The 20084-nt window shown below is 40.9% G+C and overlaps 1 protein-coding gene and 2 long non-coding RNA genes across 3 annotated transcripts; 1 reads left to right on the top strand and 2 right to left on the bottom strand.

Moving 5' to 3' along the window:
• Nucleotides 1-731: 731 nt before the first annotated feature.
• On the top strand, nucleotides 732-9703 carry krt222 (keratin 222). Its single transcript, XM_053617237.1, has 9 exons — nucleotides 732-1015; nucleotides 2719-2801; nucleotides 3006-3159; nucleotides 5908-6087; nucleotides 6933-7046; nucleotides 7168-7388; nucleotides 8138-8295; nucleotides 8404-8506; nucleotides 9255-9703. The coding sequence occupies exons 1-9, from the start codon at nucleotides 824-826 to the stop codon at nucleotides 9466-9468; spliced, it is 1419 nt and encodes a 472-aa protein (XP_053473212.1). The 5' UTR covers nucleotides 732-823; the 3' UTR covers nucleotides 9469-9703.
• Nucleotides 9704-11224: 1521 nt separating this feature from the next.
• On the bottom strand, nucleotides 11225-14513 carry LOC128603051 (uncharacterized). The gene is made up of 3 exons (XR_008384947.1): nucleotides 14443-14513; nucleotides 13971-14288; nucleotides 11225-13581 (listed from the first exon to the last, which is right to left on the bottom strand). It is a non-coding gene; the product is annotated as an uncharacterized LOC128603051 (long non-coding RNA).
• Nucleotides 14514-14584: 71 nt separating this feature from the next.
• LOC128603050 (uncharacterized) lies at nucleotides 14585-16684 on the bottom strand. The gene is made up of 3 exons (XR_008384946.1): nucleotides 16595-16684; nucleotides 14874-14927; nucleotides 14585-14748 (listed from the first exon to the last, which is right to left on the bottom strand). It is a non-coding gene; the product is annotated as an uncharacterized LOC128603050 (long non-coding RNA).
• Between the last annotated feature and the right edge of the window lie 3400 nt (nucleotides 16685-20084).

Genomic DNA, 20084 nt, shown 5'->3' with positions numbered 1-20084 from the left:
GCATTAAAAACGGACTACGGCAGTCCCCGAGATGTCACGGTAAATGTGTTGGTGTAAAGGAAAACAAGCTAGAAAAGGTGTAGGTTATAATCGAAATGACCCGTGTCGCCATTTTTGGCTATCGTGTTTTGAAGTCGGCAACACTAATAGGACAAAAAACACTTACTGGTTCATTTGGAAGCAGGTTGTGAAAGTCACCAACTGAAAAATAATTACGAGATTAGGATTATGTCATGTTCCTGTCACGCTAATGTGTGTAATACAATACGCCACCATTACTGGATTGTAAAACGATCACACACACACGCACACACATGCAGGGAAACGCAAGAGCATTGGACTTTCACCCTTCTGAGTCACGCTCTTGTACGTGTGTTTACTTTCATGCTTGGCTGTGCATGTGCGTCCAAGCACAAATTCAATCCCACATATTTGTGTGTGTGTGTGTGAGTGAGAGAGAGAGAGAGAGCGAGAGAGAGAGAGAGAGAGAGAATTCAGGCCACTAATCCTAGATCACAATAGCATAAGCTCAACTCGTGATGTTAACTGTTCATCTAAACACAAAGCCGCCATCCCTCACTAGCACACTAGTTTGTGCACTTCCCCTGTCCCCTACCCCCTTGTCTCCTTCTGCACACCATGGTCTCCTCCATCATCATCCATCATCATCCATCCACCTGCTGTCATTGTCTGAGCTGCAGTTCACGTGTCTCTAACGGGTTAACTCTACGGGTGTTTCTAGCTAAACATTTGCTCAGCAAACAGGAGCTGGGGCGTGCCCGCCAAGCCGCCCGGTCAGATGTTTGGGTTCTAGCATAGGTGTATGATGGAGGTATGCGAGGGGCAGCAGGAGGTCCTGAGGGATCTAAACAAGAGGCTCAGTGGCTTCCTGGAAAATGCAGCTCAGCTTCAGAAGATCAACCTGAACCTCCAGGAGGAGCTCACAGCCTGGACGCCGACACCGGAGAGAGACTGGAGCTGGCAGGAGAGGATGGTGGAGGAGCTACGGGCTCAGGTGGGAGCTCTGATGCTAATTCGACAACACGCACACACTTAGCTTAGCATACTAGCATACATACGCTATGCGTGTATAAAAACTGAGGCACGCCTCTGTTTTAGACAAACTCCGCCCCCTGCGTGTGTATCTCTCATACAACTTCTGAATAAGTCAAGAGTTACAGTGCCCTCCACTAATATTGGCACCCTTGATAAATATGAGCAAAGAAGTCTGTGAAAAATTGTCTTTATTGTTGAATCTTTTGATCGTTTGTTCAAAAAATTCACCAGAATACTCTGCTCTCCTGGATATCAAACAATTGCAAATACAACACAGGTTTATATATATATATATATATAAAAATCTTTGTTAAATATAGGTGTGTAACAATTATTGGCACCCTTTTAGTCAATACTTTGTACTACCTCTTTTTGCCAAGATAACAGCTCTGAGTCTTCTCCTATAATGCCTGATGAGGTTGGAGAATACATGGCGAGACCTGAGATCTCCATACAGAATCTCTTCAGATCCTTCAAATTTCGAGGTCCACGCTGGTGGACTCTCCTCTTCAGTTCACCCCACAGGTTTTCTATGCGGTTCAGGTCAGGGGACTGGGATGGTCATGGCAGGACCGTGATTTTGTGATCAGTAAACCATTTTTGTGTTGCTTTTGATGTATGTTTGGATCATTGTCCTGCTGGAAGATCCAACCACGGCCCATTGGAAGCTTTTCATGACCTCCAGTTTCACAGGGGTATAAATATGAGATGGTACCAAAATTAGTGGAGGGCACCGTATATGTGAGGCTTGAATACCATTTTTCACACACACACACGTCGCTATCACCTAAACTGTGTCCCTGTTCTGCTAGTAAATCATTAGATCAGAACTAACAGAGCTACAACTCATTTAACTCCTATAACTAGGATACAAACTATGCAAGATGAGCAGGAGGTGTGTGTGTGTGTGTGTGTGTGTGTGTGTGAGATTTATTCTCATCATATAAAGATTTTCCCCTTTGACCCTTCAAAACTTTTTTGCTGACTAATAGGCACACCCACCCCCCCCCCCCCACACACACACACACACTGTCCTTTCATTTATCTTCTCAATAAATCACAGACGCACATCATCTGCACATGACATCTTTATTACGCTTTGCTAGCTATTTAGCGCACTCAAGCAGCTAGCGAGATATTAAGACATTTAAGCTATTTATGCTAAATGTTTCCACTGTCCTAGCTGAAGACTAGTTTTAAAAAGAATGCACTTCCTGCTACGCTTGTTCTAGCGAATGAAAGTCAAAAAGGGTGTGTTAATAAACACTCTCTGAAGCTATGACCGCAGAATATTAAGGTGAAGGTGTGTGACTGAGGAACTTTTATCTAGAGGGGCTAAACAGTTGGGTTTTCTTTGTTTAAAAAAAAAAAAATCTCTACTCAAATGTCAAGCTTATTGTGATCGCCGTAATGATTAGGACTAGCTGGTATAAACAAGCTAGCATGGCTAATCTCTGCCTGTTTTTACATTTTATTCTGGCAGCCATGTTGCCTTATGTTGCGCCCAAAACAATCAGGAAGTAGGAACGTGGCTGCCCATAAATTAAAAAACGATCTGATGTCTTTGTGTTTATATGAAGCGTGTAAATATAATGAGGTGTCAAGTGTGTTTGTTTTGTGTTGCTCTAGTGTGTGTGCGATTATGTCTCCTCTTATCATCAGATTAGCTGCATGCTAATGGAAAACGCTGAGCTGGCCCTGCGTTCAGATCACATTAAGTCCACCGTTCACCATCTACAGAGCAGGTATGTATGTGCACACACACACACACACACACACACACACACTACTTATAAGTGGGGCAGGGATGGGGAACTTACCATATACGCCCTCTAGTGGCTGTGAAGCATTAACACATAGTAAATGGAAAATAAATGAGTGTTCTATATTATGATTGTACATGATGTACACATGCATGTGTGTGTGTGTGTGTGTGTGTGTGTGGGGAGATGTGAGCTGGAGCAGAAGCTGCGTCTCCAACTCGAGCAGCTGATACCGGAGCTGAGACAGAAGAGGATGAACCTGGAGCGGGACAACACACTGCTGGAGGAACAGTTACACACGTCCACACTGGAACTACACACCATGCAGGACGAGCAGGAGGTGTGTGTGTGTGTGTGTGTGTGTGTGTGTGATTTATTCTCATGATATAAAGATTTTCCCCTTTGACCCATAACAACTTCCTGTGTTTTTGCTGACTAATAGACACACGCACACACACACACACACACACACACACACACACACTGCAGTATGAGAGCCTGCTCCCCCCTCCTGTTATTTATTTCTTACTCCCTTATTGTCTGTTCCTCTCCTTGTCTTTCTCCTTCTCCTGCTCTCCTCCATAGCACTTTTATCCCTCCATTATTTATCTCTCTTCTTCTACTGTCTTTATCCCTCTCTCATTCTTTCTTCCCACCAGTCCGTCTCTGTCCATCCCCCCTCTTCCGTACACCTCATTACTCTCTCTATTTCTCCGCTATTCTTTATTTTTTTATTCTCACCCCTTTCTTTCCATCCATTCTTCCCTTCCTTCTCTTAATGTCTCCATCCCTCCATCTCTGTTTCCTCCTCTACCTTCCCGAGTTCTCCTCAATCGATCTCATCCCATCTCTCACTCCTTTTCGATCACCTTTTCTCTCTTTCTCTACCTCCTTCTCTCTCTGTCCGTCTCTACCTCCTTCCTTCTGTATCTTCTTTTCTCATGCTCTTGCTCTCACTTCATCCTTCTCCTCTCTATCTCCTTTTCTCTCCCTCCTTCTTTCTCCTTCACTCTCTGTCCATCTCTCTTCCTCCTTTATCTCCTTCACGCTCTCTCCGGCTCTCTAACTCCTTCATTCTGTAGCTTCTTTTCTCGATCTCCTTCTCTTCTCCATCTCCTTCTGTCTCTCTCCTTCTCTCTCTGTGCATCTCTCTCCCTCCTTCTCTATCTCCTTTCTATCCTTCTCTCTCTCCCTCCTTCTCTATCTCCTTTCTATCCTTCTCTCTCTCCCTCCTTCTCTATCTCCTTTCTATCCTTCTGTCTCTCCCTCCTTCTCTATCTCCTTTCTATCCTTCTCTCTCTCCCTCCTTCTCTATCTCCTTTCTATCCTTCTCTCTCCCTCCTTCTCTATCTCCTTTCTATCCTTCTCTCTCTCCCTCCTTCTCTATCTCCTTTCTATCCTTCTCTATCTCCTTTCTATCCTTCTCTCTCTCCCTCCTTCTCTATCTCCTTTCTATCCTTCTCTCTCTCCCTCCTTCTCTATCTCCTTTCTATCCTTCTCTCTCTCCCTCCTTCTCTATCTCCTTTCTATCCTTCTCTCTCTCCCTCCTTCTCTATCTCCTTTCTATCCTTCTCTCTCTCCCTCCTTCTCTATCTCCTTTCTATCCTTCTCTCTCTCTCCCTCCTTCTCTATCTCCTTTCTATCCTTCTCTCTCTCCCTCGTTCTCTATCTCCTTTCTATCCTTCTCTCTCTCCCTCCTTCTCTATCTCCTTTCTATCCTTCTCTCTCTCCCTCCTTCTCTATCTCCTTTCTATCCTTCTCTCTCTCCCTCCTTCTCTATCTCCTTTCTATCCTTCTCTATCTCCTTTCTATCCTTCTCTCTCTCCCTCCTTCTCTATCTCCTTTCTATCCTTCTCTCTCTCCCTCCTTCTCTATCTCCTTTCTATCCTTCTCTCTCTCTCCCTCCTTCTCTATCTCCTTTCTATCCTTCTCTCTCTCCCTCGTTCTCTATCTCCTTTCTATCCTTCTCTCTCCCTCCTTCTCTATCTCCTTTCTATCCTTCTCTCTCTCCCTCCTTCTCTATCTCCTTTCTATCCTTCTCTCTCTCTCCCTCCTTCTCTATCTCCTTTCTATCCTTCTCTCTCTCCCTCCTTCTCTATCTCCTTTCTATCCTTCTCTATCTCCTTTCTATCCTTCTCTCTCTCCCTCCTTCTCTATCTCCTTTCTATCCTTCTCTCTCTCCCTCCTTCTCTATCTCCTTTCCATCCTTCTCTCTCTCCCTCCTTCTCTATCTCCTTTCCATCCTTCTCTCTCTCCCTCCTTCTCTATCTCCTTTCTATCCTTCTCTCTCCCTCCTTCTCTATCTCCTTTCTATCCTTCTCTCTCTCCCTCCTTCTCTATCTCCTTTCCATCCTTCTCTCTCTCCCTCCTTCTCTATCTCCTTTCCATCCTTCTCTCTCTCCCTCCTTCTCTATCTCCTTTCTATCCTTCTCTCTCCCTCCTTCTCTATCTCCTTTCTATCCTTCTCTCTCTCCCTCCTTCTCTATCTCCTTTCTATCCTTCTCTCTCCCTCCTTCTCTATCTCCTTTCTATCCTTCTCTCTCTCCCTCCTTCTCTATCTCCTTTCTATCCTTCTCTCTCTCCCTCCTTCTCTATCCCCTTCTCTCTCTGTCTTTCTCTCTCTCCTTCCCTTTGCCTTCGTCTCTTGCCTTTATTCCTTATCTTCTTCTCTCTCCTTCGCTCTCCATCCCTCTGTCTTCCTCTTCTCTCTTCCTCTCTCCCTCCTTTCTCTTTCTCTCTCTCTCTCCTCTGAATACTGTACAACGTTTTTAGTAAAGCAGCAGAAAGAGTAAAGGATGGATACTCCAGCTTTTGTTTTTTATCTGGAATCTCTATCCACGGTATCTGTAGAGTGTGTGAGAACCACAAACAGAGGAAGGAACTGAAAGTCGGTTCACTCCAGACTCGTTTAGAGCCAAAGTGGAAGGGCAGCCGTCTGACTTCATCTACTGTACAGTAGATTATTTTAAAGGTATCAGACCCTGTGATTCTCTCTCCCCATAAATCTCCCTCACTCCCTCATCCTTCTCCCCCCCCCCTCTCTCTCTCTCTCTCGCTCTCTCTCTCTCTCTCTCTCTCCCCCCATCAGAGGGAGTTGTTTGTGCAGCAGCAGCAGGCGGCAGTAGGGGAGGATGGCAGAGGAATGGAGCTCCGGCGTTTCGGCCCAGCGCACGGTGACCTCGGATCAGCTGCACTCACTAATCGATCCCCAGGCTTCAGGCCCACAGCGCACGCCAGGCCCGGTCCGAACGGAGACCAACCTCCACAGGTACGCAAAGACCATGACCATGACGCTCTCTCTATATATCACTCCATTAATCTCTCTCTCTCTCTCTCTCTCTCTCTACATACATATATATGTAACACTGATACTGGACATAACAGTGGCCCTCAGCACTGCAGATATCTGTGTGTGTGTGTGTGTGTGTGTGTGTGTGTGTGTGTGTGGAGAGAAGGTTGTTTAACACATGACTGCTTTAATTAGAAATTATGCCCCAGTCATTGTTTTCTAATGCTGGTGTGTTTTCTGATGTCATCTCACTCACACACACACACACACACACACACACACACACACACACACCATCTATCAGGCTGATTTACCTACCAATACAAGAACCTGGCAGCAGGCCATGTGCAGCGTCCGCTCTGGACAGTCCGAGACACACTTTCGTCCTTTAGCTGTACCTCAGTCTTCAGTGAAGTCTGTCCACTCGCCAGTTGTCTTGGCGACGGTCCCGGGCAGTTATTTCCCGGCTGGACATGAATGATTAGACACCGTTAAACCCCCGATCCAGCCGATGCTGACGTTTCAAACCTGCATCTGGTCCAGTCTGAAAAATAACGCCAGTCATTTAAAAAATATATATAGTACGAGGTACGCTGATTATTAAGTGACTTCCTGCTTCACAGCACGGAGTATAAATAATGAACAAAGCAGTCCATTATACAAAGCCCTATGAATGAGCCGTTGCTATAGAAACGATAAGGTATCAGAACGAGCGCATTAATGTAAAACTACTACTAATACTATAAAAGAGCTGCCGTTATAGAAAACTAATCAACACCTGACTTTCTGTGTGTGTGTGTGTGTGTGTGTGTGTGTGCGTGCAGGTGAGTCACGTGAGTCACAGGGATGAGGCCTTGCGAGAGGCAAGGGCAGAGCTCACTGAAGTCCGAAAGCAGTGGCACAGTTTACAGGTGGAGGTCGAGTCTCTACATGCCGTGGTGAGCACACACACACACACACACACACACAGCAATGAGTTCTTAATTATGGCATATACAGTATATACAGACTGTACGTATATATGTATATTGTGTGTGTGTGTGTGTGTGTGTGGTGCAGGAGCGCAGTCTGCAGAGCTCTCTGAAACACACCCAGCGTCAGTACTCGCTGCAGCTGCGGGATCTGTCGCGCTCGGTGTGTGAGCTGGAGGCCGAGCTGGACGGCGTGCGCGAAGGTCTCGCCGCACAGAAACACCACCACAACCAGCTGCTCAACACCAAGATGAGGCTGGAGAGAGAGATCGCCACCTACAGGAGACTGCTAGAGCACGAGGAGGGCAGGTGAGGCGCGCTAATTAAAGGACTAGTTCACCTAAAAATGTCTCTTTGAGGCTCCCGAGTGGAGATTGTGAGGAGTTCCTTACAACAGGAAGCAAACCTGGTCATGCTCTGTGTGTGGGAGGGGCAATCTCTCACTCCCCTGTCAATCACAGTGACACCAGCCAATCACGGGCGTCTTTGAGGTCATGTATGTGGAAGAGGGTGGATAAAAAGGGTACTAAACTGAACCTTTCCTTGTTGCTGGAGCATCTCATGAACCTTTCAGTTATTTTCACCTGTGATCGGAAGCCCAACTGTGGAAACGTGGATATAAAGTACCTTTAAAAATGTCATTTTTTTGGTATAAATCTGAAGTTATACTACATGCACCTTTCAAGGTAAAAGATACACACACTCAAGGTACAAAATGGCGCATACTAGATGGTACCATTCTGCAACAGTAGAGTATAAGCTACCGTTGCTAGCAAGCCTCCGATTTAGCATAAATCTTCCAAAGTGACGTCACCGATGCGGCTCAGCGCGGAAATACTAACAAGCGAGCCAATACTGGTATCAATTGTGAAGGCTAGCTACTATGAGAGAGTGAAAATCGTGCTAATCGATAATGTTAGCATAGTCGAACGAGAGCTAGCATGCTGGGCAGTGTGTGAAAACGTAATGAGAGATTCTGGAAGATTGATTCGGAAAAAAATCCTGACAATCTTGCTAGTTTGACGAAATTCATGCTGGTGTCCGTTCTGTCTCGGCAGGTTTTTGAGTGCGGACGGTCAGCCGCGGAAACTGAAGCCCTGGAAACCTTCGATTCGGCAGAACGGAGTGTGTAATGGCTTCGGGAACGAAAACGATGAGAAGCCAGCCAATCAGGGCCCAGGTCTCCACCGGCAGGGCAGCCTCGTCATCTTCACAGGTCCTCACACAACACACAAACAGATTATTTATATAATGTGTTTTCTGGTTGTAGCTAAATCGCACGTGTGTGTGTGTGTGTGTGTGTGTGTGTGTTCACGTGTGTCAGAGCCCATAGTGAGCAGAAATGGGGAAATTAGCACGGTGAAGACTCAGGAGATTGTGGAGGGGAACGTAGTGAGTGAAAGCGCAGAGGGACACGGACGAGTCGAGTGAGTAAGCACACACACACACATACACATACAACTATACATTTAGGATGCTAATGTAGCTAACAAGCAATAGCCTTTCCCCTCAGAGCAGTATTCATTTCTGTAATCTATTTAAAAGCTAGCTCGCTAGTGCTTTATTTTGAACGCATGATATAATACTTAGCTGAATATTAGCTAGCTCGTCCACAAACTTAGCAACCTACAAGAAGTAAAATGGGTTCTGCTGGAGAGGCTCCATAATCTTAGCTAACTTCTTAGCTTACGACGCTAGTGCAATTCACTTATATGATGTTGCTGAATAAGGAGATGCTAATTACATTTTTTTTTTTTTTACAAAGTCATGCTAATTAGCTTCGAGGATCTTACATCCGCATCATAATGGTAACATTTCAAACTTATTTCTTTGCTGTAGGAAAACTAGCTGGATTGTCCAAAGGACTTCGTACTTACTGGCTTTTTACACAGCAATGAGTGAATTAGCACTGTTAGCATGGTTTGACTGTCCTTAATACATATAGCATTAGCACTTACACTAAGAAACGTGGACTGTGTTTGCTAGCTTTGCATAAATCAAGCTAGCATGAATAAATAAAGAAGTATGTACCCGTTTTACAAAAGGGTACAACTTTTTGTCATCAACAATAATTGCCAGGTCCGTTAGCGTCTCAGCCATAGCGCTAAAACTAAAGAGGCCCAAGATAATCGGCTACACGTGAGGTAAAGATGATTTCCTGTCTCTCCCGTGTAGAACGGAGAAGATCGATAAGGTGATTAAACAGTGGGAAGGATCTGTTTTCCAAGGAAACCCAAAGCTGAGGAAGAAATCCGTGTCTCTGCGCTTCGACCTGCACATGGCTGCTGCCGATGAAGGCTGCGCTCAGAGCAAACAGGACAGTTTACCAGACGTGGAGGTTCGGCTGGTGATGAAACGATCCCGCAGCATCCCCTCCATAACACAGTGACTTCGTATGGAAAGCCAGTAGGGTCAAAACGAGTGTGCGGCATGGCGCTAGCACATGTTTGTTTGTTTTTTTTGAGGAACATGCTAGATTTGTCTTGTAATAAATTAATGCGTGGCTTTTATTTGGCAGGGGAGGGGGGGCTTTAGGGTGCTAAAATTTTTATTTTTACTGCTTGTAGCCTTGTCATCCCAAAGCACTTCCTGGATCTGTATGCGATGACATTGCTGTGTTTACATCAGCAACTGCAGCTGAATAAGTGTCCTCCATTAGCAAGGATTTAAAGTTACATATTGCTAGTGTGCATCGAATTAATCAGAATCCCAAATTCTACTGGAAGATTCTAGAAATCAAATTAATTCGTACATTTTACATGAAATGTCGACATTTAAAACCGTTATAACCGTTGATTAGCGGCAGATTCAAAAGATTAGCAAAACCTGTTTGATTTCAGTAAATCTCGTGAACTAGCCACCAGCTGACGTTAGCAATATGAATAAAGTTCACGATGTATTTATTTTCTCAGAACCTTCTAGAATTATTTGGTCAGTGTTTTACAGTTTTAATCTCCTAATGTGTCAAAATCAAATACGCCTGTAACCTCATTTCAAAGTTGAGAAATGGAACGCTATTTATTGTTGAGCGGCCATTTTGTTCCGTCACAACATCATGCTGAACTCAGGGTTGAGGACACCTTCCCGTGTTCCCGAGTTTCATTTGTTGTGGGAAAAAAAATATCTAAATGCTATTAAAACAAAATGCAGCCAACATGAGAAGACTTAGCAAGAGACCTTCAGAATTTGCTGGCAAAAAAGTAGCTTTATGCTAATAACACATCCTTGTTCACTTCCCTTTAGCATTAATGGTAAACAGTAACATAGTTTAATACTTAATATTTGGCTGGAAAAAGTTTTATGTGGTGACTGTTACTATATCATGTTAACTAGTTAGCAAATTATCAAATTAGTAAGCTGGTTAGTTAGCAAGTCGGCTAGTTTAATGCTGCATTTGACTAAGGTCATAATTTATGACCTCATCTTAGAAAAAAAGCAAAGAAATAAATGTCAAAAAAGTCAGAATAAGCATTCTAGTCACTTAGCTAGCTAGACTGCAAGCCAGTGATTGTAAAAATCTGGGGAACTCTTGCTAGCTTAGCATAAGTCACAACTCAGCCTGAGGCTGTGCTTTGCTATCAATTAGCAAGCTAGCTAGCTAGCTAGCAATCCAGCTAGTCTAGCTAGTTAGCAGCGCACTTACCTTACATCTTCCTGGAATATTTTTAGCTAGCAAACACTGTGTGTGATGTAGCAGATTAACATTTCCAAGTTGTGAGGAAAAAGTTGGTGAGTGTGTGTTGAAAAGTGTTGAGAATACAAAAATGGAATCTCTGTGACTTCATATTAATTCGGATAGAATTGGTCAGTCCCAAAAAGCCTATTTTAACATGTTTGGTGTTTATTATTATTTTCTAACCAAAGTCTGTGATTTATTTATTTATGCAACAGACCAATGTGCTTTATAACGGCCATGTGTGAATATGGAACGCCATCGGGGACAAAACCCGTGGCCACATCTGCACTGGCGACATCTTACACTGTAACACGCAGTAAAAACCTGTTCCCATGATATCGCTGTGTTACATCACACTTCTATTCATCACTAAACAAGAAAAGTAATCTTTTGATCAAAAGAAACCGCACTTATGATCGCAAACATTCGCTCTGATTAACATTAAGCTAAACAAATCGTAAGCTATGATCCTCTCCGCTGATTCCAAAGGCACTTTGAAACTTTCTACATTTTATTTACTTTTTGTTTGTTTGTTTTCCTATATATTGTTTTCTCAATTTAATATATTTTCTTCTAATATAGTAATATATTCTGCACCTTTATCCTCTGCTGTAATGAGAGGTGTTGAAATGAAACAGCGTTAATAAAGCTCGGATGCTAGATAACACTAATGCTGCAGTCTGTCTAATTTTGGGTTCAATTATATATCACTTTATAAGGAGGAAGGAAGTTATATTTGATCTTTTTTAATGCTAATGAAGAAAACTCATAGAAGCAGGTAACATTATCTAAATCTAGCACATTCATTTTTTTATATTATTGGTTACTTGATAATTAAGATTCTTTTTTAATACTTGATAATACTTTTGCCATTATTTTATTTAGCTAATATGCATAAACATTTGCAGACACCCTTATCCAAAGCAAATTACATTTATCTCTTTTATACAACTCAGCAGTTGAGGGGTAAGGACTTTGCTCAAGGGCACAACAGTGGCAGCTTGGCAGTACTGGTATTGGAAAACATGACTATCTAATCAATAGTCCAACGCCTTTACCCCTGAGCTATCACTGCCCCAGGGCTCAGCACCTGGTATTCCCAGGTGGTCTCCCATTAAAAGTTAGTATGTTGCACACTGGAAAACCAGTTAATATTATTACTCAACAAGTGTCTAGAATAGTACAAAGCACTAGTTTGTTTAGTCAGTTGTGAACACAGTGTGACATGGTGTTATGCTGCCCCCATTATTTATGCTGGTACTGCACCATGCAGACATCACGAAAGACTTATTTGCATAATATAACATTTTTATTAGCTAATCAGAATTCGTAGCATAACATGACAGAACTTTTATTAGCATAATTTATTTAAGCAATTTTATTAGCATAACAACTATTTCTTAGCATGTCAGAATTTATTTATAACATGATACATTTTAATAGCAAAGAAATTTGAGTTTTACTTACAAACCAAATAAAAAAAAACAACATATATTAAAGTGCATCTATTATGCTTTTTAAACATGCCTAATTGTGTTTTAAAGGTCTCATACAATAGGCTTACATGCATCCAAGGTCAAAAAACACTTTCATTTTCTCATTATTTACATCTTTTTCTCAGCGTCACAAACGACTTGTTCAAGGATCTGTTCACGTTAGAGAGCCGGTCAGAGAGCCTACTCTGCTCTGATTGGTCAGATGTCCCATTCTGTTGTGATTTCTTAACTTATTGCACGTTATTCATTCATATTAACATTGACTGAATTCTAAAAAAAACCTCCTGTTAGTCTCACATTCACTCACCACAAACAAAAGCATTTCTACTTCATCAGTGAACATCAAACTGGTCATGTATAGGCCTAATATAAGTTTTTTTTTTTGATGATATTAACTCATTAACATTAACTGCATATGAAATATACTACTCTACAAATATATTTTTCTGTGCAATATATACTTTTTTGTCATTCATCATTTAAATCTTTCAACGGTGTACTGGCCCTTTAATTCAACGCGAGAAGGCTTCTCTGCTGCTCACTCCCGGTGTAAAATTTTAGCAGTGCAGAGATTGCAGATATTACAAACTGCAGTTTTGTCATCATTCCACACATGAGACATCATCTTTACAAACAACACGAAATCAATGAGTTTTCCCGCCCTCTTTTGATTGACAGGATATAATCGGTCCTGATGTTTTTAAACTATCGTCCGAAAGCAGATAGCGGGAAAAATAACCTTTTTGACTAGAAATGCACCGATGTATCGGCCGGTAATCGGTATCGGCCGATACATCGGTGCATCTCTAGTCAAAACCCAATAGTACATGGATTTTGTATTTTTCAGATGCAGCCAGAGTTGGTTTCTATTCTCACAATGAATCTACATTCAATGCTCATTCCCAATTTTACAGCCCCTATCTGTTCAGACTGTTGTTTGAACTTTCAGTCCTGTTCGTTTTTGTGATTCCAACTCTCCAGCTGTCACAGTGACAGCTTCCTTTTCTTATTAGTGGTAGAAGTTGTGAGAGTTGCAAGCCCTGTTGCTCATCCGGTGTTCATCTTCTTTTCTTCTCTCCGCAGACTGCGCAGAAATCTTATCTACGTGCACCACCTGCGCTTCCAAACTATGATTCACCATTCGATTAACCCAGCATGTAATTTTCTTCATCGATATAGTGCTGTAGTATTTTCCGACAATTCAATATATGTGTAAAATATTTGTAGAAAACTCCAACACCACAAAAAATAACCACAATGGCAACAACCACCAGCAGAACTCCCCACCATGGAAAAGTGGACTGCTTTACTGCTCCACACTCTGAAGACTCTGAAAGAAAGAAATGAGAATTTCAACTCAAATAATTTCAAAATCTTTATCTGATGAGTATTAAACTTTACTTTATAGGTAACTAAAGGTGTCTAGGGTGTAAATGATGTGAAGGGAAGCGAAGTTTTAGATTATTAGTAATAAAACATGGCGACTCGACATTCACTCAACAAATAACTTTTCTTCAACATCATTAGTAACGGTGTTCTTAAAGCTCGTATAAATGCACTGACATTGCATCGTTAATCATCGTTGTATGACAGAGTCTTCATATTGAACATAATTCACATAGTCAGTGCAGTGCTGCGTGTTCTCCTGCTCTGTGCAGGTCTTTAAGGAAGCGAGTGCATTTTCCCGTCGTTTTTTTTTTTGGCGAATGAAACACTCACTACTGATCCTGAGATCGACGGCTTCGGGTTGACCCGGTTCCTCGTGTCTGTGTCTACAGCGATATATCCCTCCGTCAGACTGCTGGACCTTGGGGATGGTCAGGGACAGATCTCCATTTTTATACTGGCTCGCCGTAATGAAGCCGTGACCTTCGAAACCTGGACCGTAGCTCATCTTCCTGTGCTGAAGCATCACGAAAGGTTTACCATCTTTTTCCCACTGAATGTTGATGTTTTCGTCAGGGATACGCTTGTCTGTGTCAGCGTAGCAGGGGATAGTCACATTCTCTCCGACGCAAACGCTTTTCAGGGTAGGGACTTAATGGGAAAGCAGAGAACAGACTGTAAGCCAACTGTTAAAATCAGTTTTTCTGTAGACATAAGCGTCAGCTATTAGACTCCAAGGTTTATTAATAGGGAATAAAGTTTCAACTCTCTAATCAACATTAGAAGGGAAGAATTATTGACTTACAAACTACGTCAAGATGAAATTTGCATATCTCGGCTTTGTCGCAGTAGCAGATGTACCAGCCCTTGTCGTTGTACATGACAGGGTTGAGTTGAAGAGATGGTCCTCCATGCACAAGCCTCGTTCGGTTCTCGAAACCGTTGCCTTCAACACAGGTGCTCCTCTTACATTCACTCACAAGTATTTCAGTCCGCACCGAGAACATCCATGAAACATCACCCGAACATGTACCGTTGCAGATGAGCATGACGGGATCGTATACTTTCACAAGTGCATGGTGATTAGATAACGGAGACACTGTAAGAAACACTAGACACACACAGACAGACCCTTCATTACTTGTCAACTTCTGAAATGCATTTCCTACACTGGCAGACTTGCACACTTCATGATTTTAAGGCATCTTTTCAGACTAGTCCGATTACTGGACTTACTCATCACAAAGATGAACGTTCCCAAGTGGGTGTGTATCTGGGTGCACATGATCGCTGAAATAAATAAAAAAAGAAAGATGAATTAAGCTTTAAAGCATAAAAAACAGCCAAATAGTAGCTTTCAAAGAGGTAGTTAAAAATGTTAATATTAATCAGTAAATGATGGTGTTGTTATTTACATAAGTAACCAGCATATACAGCGTATAACTGAAAATCACATGTACTAAATATTTCTTCTTTTTTTTCAAATAAGCATCCAAATATATTTTAATGTATCCCAGCTGGTTGCCTGGTTGTTGTTATGATATTCCAGGCAGGTGCTAGGCAGATGCCATAGTATTACAGGTGGTTGTTGGGCGGGTTGTTAGGCTGTTACTAGCTTGTTGTTATGATATGCCAGTTGTCATGTTAATCCAGGTGGTTGCTAGGATGTTGCTTTGTGTTTGCCATGGTAGGTTGCTAGGTGGTTGGTAGGCTGTATATTCTGGAACTGGTCAAGGGTCAGATCTGACATCTCTGTAATCAGTCCGTACAGGATTTTGCAGAGTTTTTTTTTGTGTGTGTGATTGTTGTGGCTTTTTCCCCCCCTCTCTCTTGAAATTTGTGATACAACTCGTAGAATTTTTTTTTTTTTTGCGGAGAAAGTACTTGAATTGGCGAAATCACAATTGCACTGAATTGTTTTCGGTCTTTCGCAGGGATGTTTGTTGGTAAATGAGACCTTTTAGCTGTACTTATGTCCAAAGAGGGCTTTGGCTGAATGCGTGCTGTGATGATGTCACATGATGCGTCTCGGCCCAAATCTGCGGTAATTTTTAAAAATCGTACCACCCTCCTCCGGATATTGCAGCGTTTGTTTGATTTTGCAGGGACTGTACAACTAGAGAAAGTCTTCAAATATAATACAAGAATATATAATATATATATAGTTACATATTATATTTATACTTATACATATACACACATTATATATATATATATATATATATATATATATATATATATATACCCACACATACATATATACACACATATATTCTTTGACAGTTAAAACTACGTTTTGTTTTAATAATATGTAAATTAATTAATTTCTGTATATGGCGGACCAGAAAAAAGGGGGGTTTTAGTTTCACTGGGACACTTATCGGAGTCGCACTTGTGCTTTTTTTTTTTTTTTTGTACGGATTTGAGCGATGTACGTGATGCTAGCTAATTAGCCTTTTGTGGTGTTGACGGGTTAATATCCGCTACACTAGCAGCTGTTTAGCTAGTTAAAATAAGTAAAGCTAGCGCTCTGGGTTACGCAGTCGTCTGTATTTATGCTTGTATATTTCCCGACGGGAGATGTATTTATTTATTTATTTATTTTCATTTTATCGCGCCGGTGTGCTAGCATCATTCTGGGGGTGTGCCGAGTTTGGCCGGTTGCTAATGCTAGCTAGTCACTTCCTGTTTATTTCGAACTTTTCAGAAAACAGATTATAGACAGTTTATAATTCTGAATACAATGACAACCCATAAATCTCTAGAAAAACTCTGGGATGAAGTGAACCGAAGTGGATATGAAGCCTACAGTGATTTAACAACACAGAACTATAAAGCTTTAAAAGGAGGAGCCTAAAATCTTTCGGCAAACATGACACGTACGACTTCGAAGTTATGAATGACTCTTAAAACAAACAAACAAAAAGTTAATACAAGCATCATGTTTAAGTGTTTACCTTTAGTTGAGATCTTTTCTCTCTCTCTCTCTTATTTTATTTATTTATTTTTACAGCAAAATAATCCAGTGGAACAGTCCAAATCCGCAGGTGACAAATTAGTTCCTTTATTTATTTATTTTTTTAATAAAATGAAGATAATGAATCGCTTGAACAGCGGGGTATTGTAAGTGCATGCACACAAACACCGCAAAGTGAAATGGCACGGTTCCACAACTGGTTTAAACCGGTGAAATCCGAGCTGATCTTAATGTAAGGAAATCACGAAGTAAACAGGAGAGATGTTGAACCATGACCACACCCTGGCGTCTCCATGGTTACAGGCATAGAGTTATTTTTAGTCAGGCCATGTAAGCAGTTCGACTTATAAGACAACTTTAGGTGGCTTTACTGGCAAGGTGAAGTTGTCTTACAAGGAGAAGTCCTTATATGGCCTGAGTAAAAATAACGGCATGCCTGTAACCATGGAGATGCCAGGGTCTGAGTAAAGGCCATATAAGGACTTCTTCTTGTAAGAGAACTTCAGGCGGCCTTACTGGCAAGATGAAGTTACCTGTGCTGTTTTGCACCTCTGCTTCCCTGATAACGTCATAAAGAACTTCATGTCAAGACCATATAAGGAGATGACACCACCTGACAGAAGAAAGCCTGCATTCTGCCTCTGCTGTACCTCACTGTGACAGGTTCTTCAAGAAGCCGCTTATAAAAACAAGCCACAAACCCCTTTAACGACTACAAAAACACGCATAAAGAAAATACTCTGTTTATGTTTATTTCTGGAAGTCATGCGGACGTACTTTCAAATGATCATTAAACTGTCAACTGTGCAAATGTTTAAAGCAGGGCAGCAGAGATCATCTGCACCATACTGTGCACAGTGCTGCTGAGTTCTGGATTGTGATTGGCCAGAAGGTATTGATTAATTTCCTATAACAGCAGCTCTGACTTTAGTGCAGCTGCAAATAACAGGGTTATAGAAAATGTGCTGGACTTGTCTCGTTTCTATAGTAACAGCTCATTGACAGGGACTCTCTACATAAACAGTGTAATAAAAAGTGAAGTACGACAACTTGTGCGCCAATTGTCAATGAAAAATGAAATCTTTATTCCGTTTAGTAATGAGGGATATTACTAGGAGGAAGTTCATGGCTTTTGATACTCTCCATAAATCGGTCCTTCCAGGATGTAGCGATTTTGAAATTAACACAAAATCAAGCAAACTTATTCGTATTCGGAGGAGCTTGCAATTTATTTATTTATTTTCCCCCGAAATTACCTCAGATTTTCTGCAGATTTGGACCAAGACGCGTCATGTCATGTTATATTCATTATATTCATTATTAATGATGTGGTCGGAAGTTTACATACCCCTTGCTGAATCTGCAAAATCTTAATATGTTTAACAAAATGCACTCTTAAAAAGTAATTCAGGGGACCTACTACCAAAAACTTAATTAAATGTGTGGTAAAAAAAATTCAAATTTATTGATTTAATAAAATATTTAAAGTTGTGAACGTAATTTTGATGCGTTGTGTTGACATCATAATGTTGCTAATTACATCAACTTAATACTGTGTGTAATTTAAACTGAAATTTCAGCATTAATCGATTTGAAACCAAATTTAAATTGTAGTAACTTAATGAAATTGGCTTGATAGCTTCAAGTCACTAATTTCAAGTCCCCTCCCCTACCCATTTAACATGTCTGGACAAATTCAGACAGTTAAGACTGTGTTAGAGGACCTGTAGACTGAATAAATGCCATTACAATGTGAGTATCACATCACTTACAATTAAATTCTACTAAAGCAATGAATTTGGATATATTCTCAATTGTGATATGACCAATAGTGGACTCGTGTATCGGCTACACCTGCTAATACATTTGATGGACTATTTTGCACTACTACACGTAGCTAATGCTAGTCATATTTAGCAGTGTAATTTGAATATCTGCTCTTTAGTTTACCGTAGCAGTGGATAAGAACGAAAAAGTTTCATTTGACAAATCTTCTCATCTAGAGAGGGCTTTTCATTTGTGCTATAGGAAAGAAAAGCATCATTCAATTTCTGTTTATTCATGTCAACGTCAACTACATTATGTAATCTAATTTCATGTATTGACACATTTAAAAAAAACAAAAAAAAAACAACTTTTGTCCTTCACACATATCGCCTTCTAGCTCTATTGTAGTCAGTTTGCTCTTTGAGAAGAATTAGCAGCCTTTGGGCTGTTTATAGTTCTATGAGAGGGATACATGTAGTAGATATATTGCTCATTTCATTCAGTGCTTTTATGTCTGTAAATCCTGCAAAGATGTTAGGTATTGTAAATTACACCGGATTTTAATACTATTGTTATACTACTTGAAGTTAGTCATTTCTCCTGGTTTAAAAGGCTGCATTCTACTGGAGAAAATCTAATTGGAGCAACGTAATTTTAAAAATGATTGTCAACTTAACAACTTGTGTTCATAATTATGGTAATTAAGGACATAACACTAAAATTCCTTTTAAATAATGTGACAAAAAAACTAGTTGGAAAAGCTTTATTTTTATGAGTAATCATCTTAACAACTTGTGTTTATTATACAAATGATTAATTAAGTGTTAATTGAAAAGAAATTGGTAGAGGGAAAGGTCATTTCTCTAATTCAGTGTAGTTCGTTGGTTGAAATTAATTTCATTAGGAGTTGTCATAACTCAAAATGATTTATGCAAACTGTTACATACCTTTTTTTTTTTTGTTGTTGTTGAGCGTAAACATTTGTTTTTAGAGTGCAAGATGGATCATAAACATCCCATGCTGTGTTTTATGTAGTCCTGTCCTGAATAAGCTATTTCACAAGACAAGATAATAGCTGAATTTATTAAAATGACCCACTGTTCTTCAGAAAAATTGTCCAGGTCCTGCACATTCATTCTTTTCCAGCATCTTCTGCATATTTGAGCCCTTTCCAACAGCGGCTATATGATGTTCAGATCCACCTTTTCACACTGAGGACAACTGAGGGACTCGTACACGACTATTACATAAGGTGCAAACATTATATTATATTACAAATAAAAACTCTATGTGTGTGTGTGTGTATCTCAGAAAAGTGAGTACACCCCTCACATTTTTGTAAATATTTGATTATATCTTTTCATGTGACAACACTGAAGAAATGACACTTTGCTACAATGTAAAGTAGTGAGTGTACAGCTTGTGTAACAGTGTAAATTTGCTGTTCCCTCAAAATAACTCAACACACAGACATTAATGTCTAAACCGCTGGCAACAAAAGTGAGTACACCCCTAAGTGAAAATGTCCAAATTGGGCCCAATAAGCCATTTTCCCTCCCCGGTGTCATGTGACTTGTTAGTGTTGCAAGGTCTCAGGTGTGAATGGGGAGCAGGTGTGTTAAATTTGGTGTCATCGCTCTCACACTCCCTCATACTGGTCACTGGAAATTCAACATGGCACCTCATGGCAAAGAACTCTCTGA

This window comes from Ictalurus furcatus, chromosome 27 (assembly GCF_023375685.1).
Source record: "Ictalurus furcatus strain D&B chromosome 27, Billie_1.0, whole genome shotgun sequence".
Taxonomy (NCBI): Eukaryota; Metazoa; Chordata; class Actinopteri; order Siluriformes; family Ictaluridae; genus Ictalurus; species Ictalurus furcatus.
Note: the sequence above shows the minus strand (reverse complement) of the source record. Positions and strands in the feature narration are given on the sequence as shown.

Coding starts and splice junctions, on each gene's coding strand:
- krt222 (XM_053617237.1), top strand. CDS start 824: ATGATGGAGGTATGCGAGGGGCAGCAGGAGGTCCTGAGGGATCTAAAC. Junction 8,296..8,403: donor CAGCCTCGTCATCTTCACAG/GTCCTCACACAA, acceptor CACGTGTGTCAG/AGCCCATAGTGAGCAGAAAT. Junction 8,507..9,254: donor GAGGGACACGGACGAGTCGA/GTGAGTAAGCAC, acceptor TCTCCCGTGTAG/AACGGAGAAGATCGATAAGG.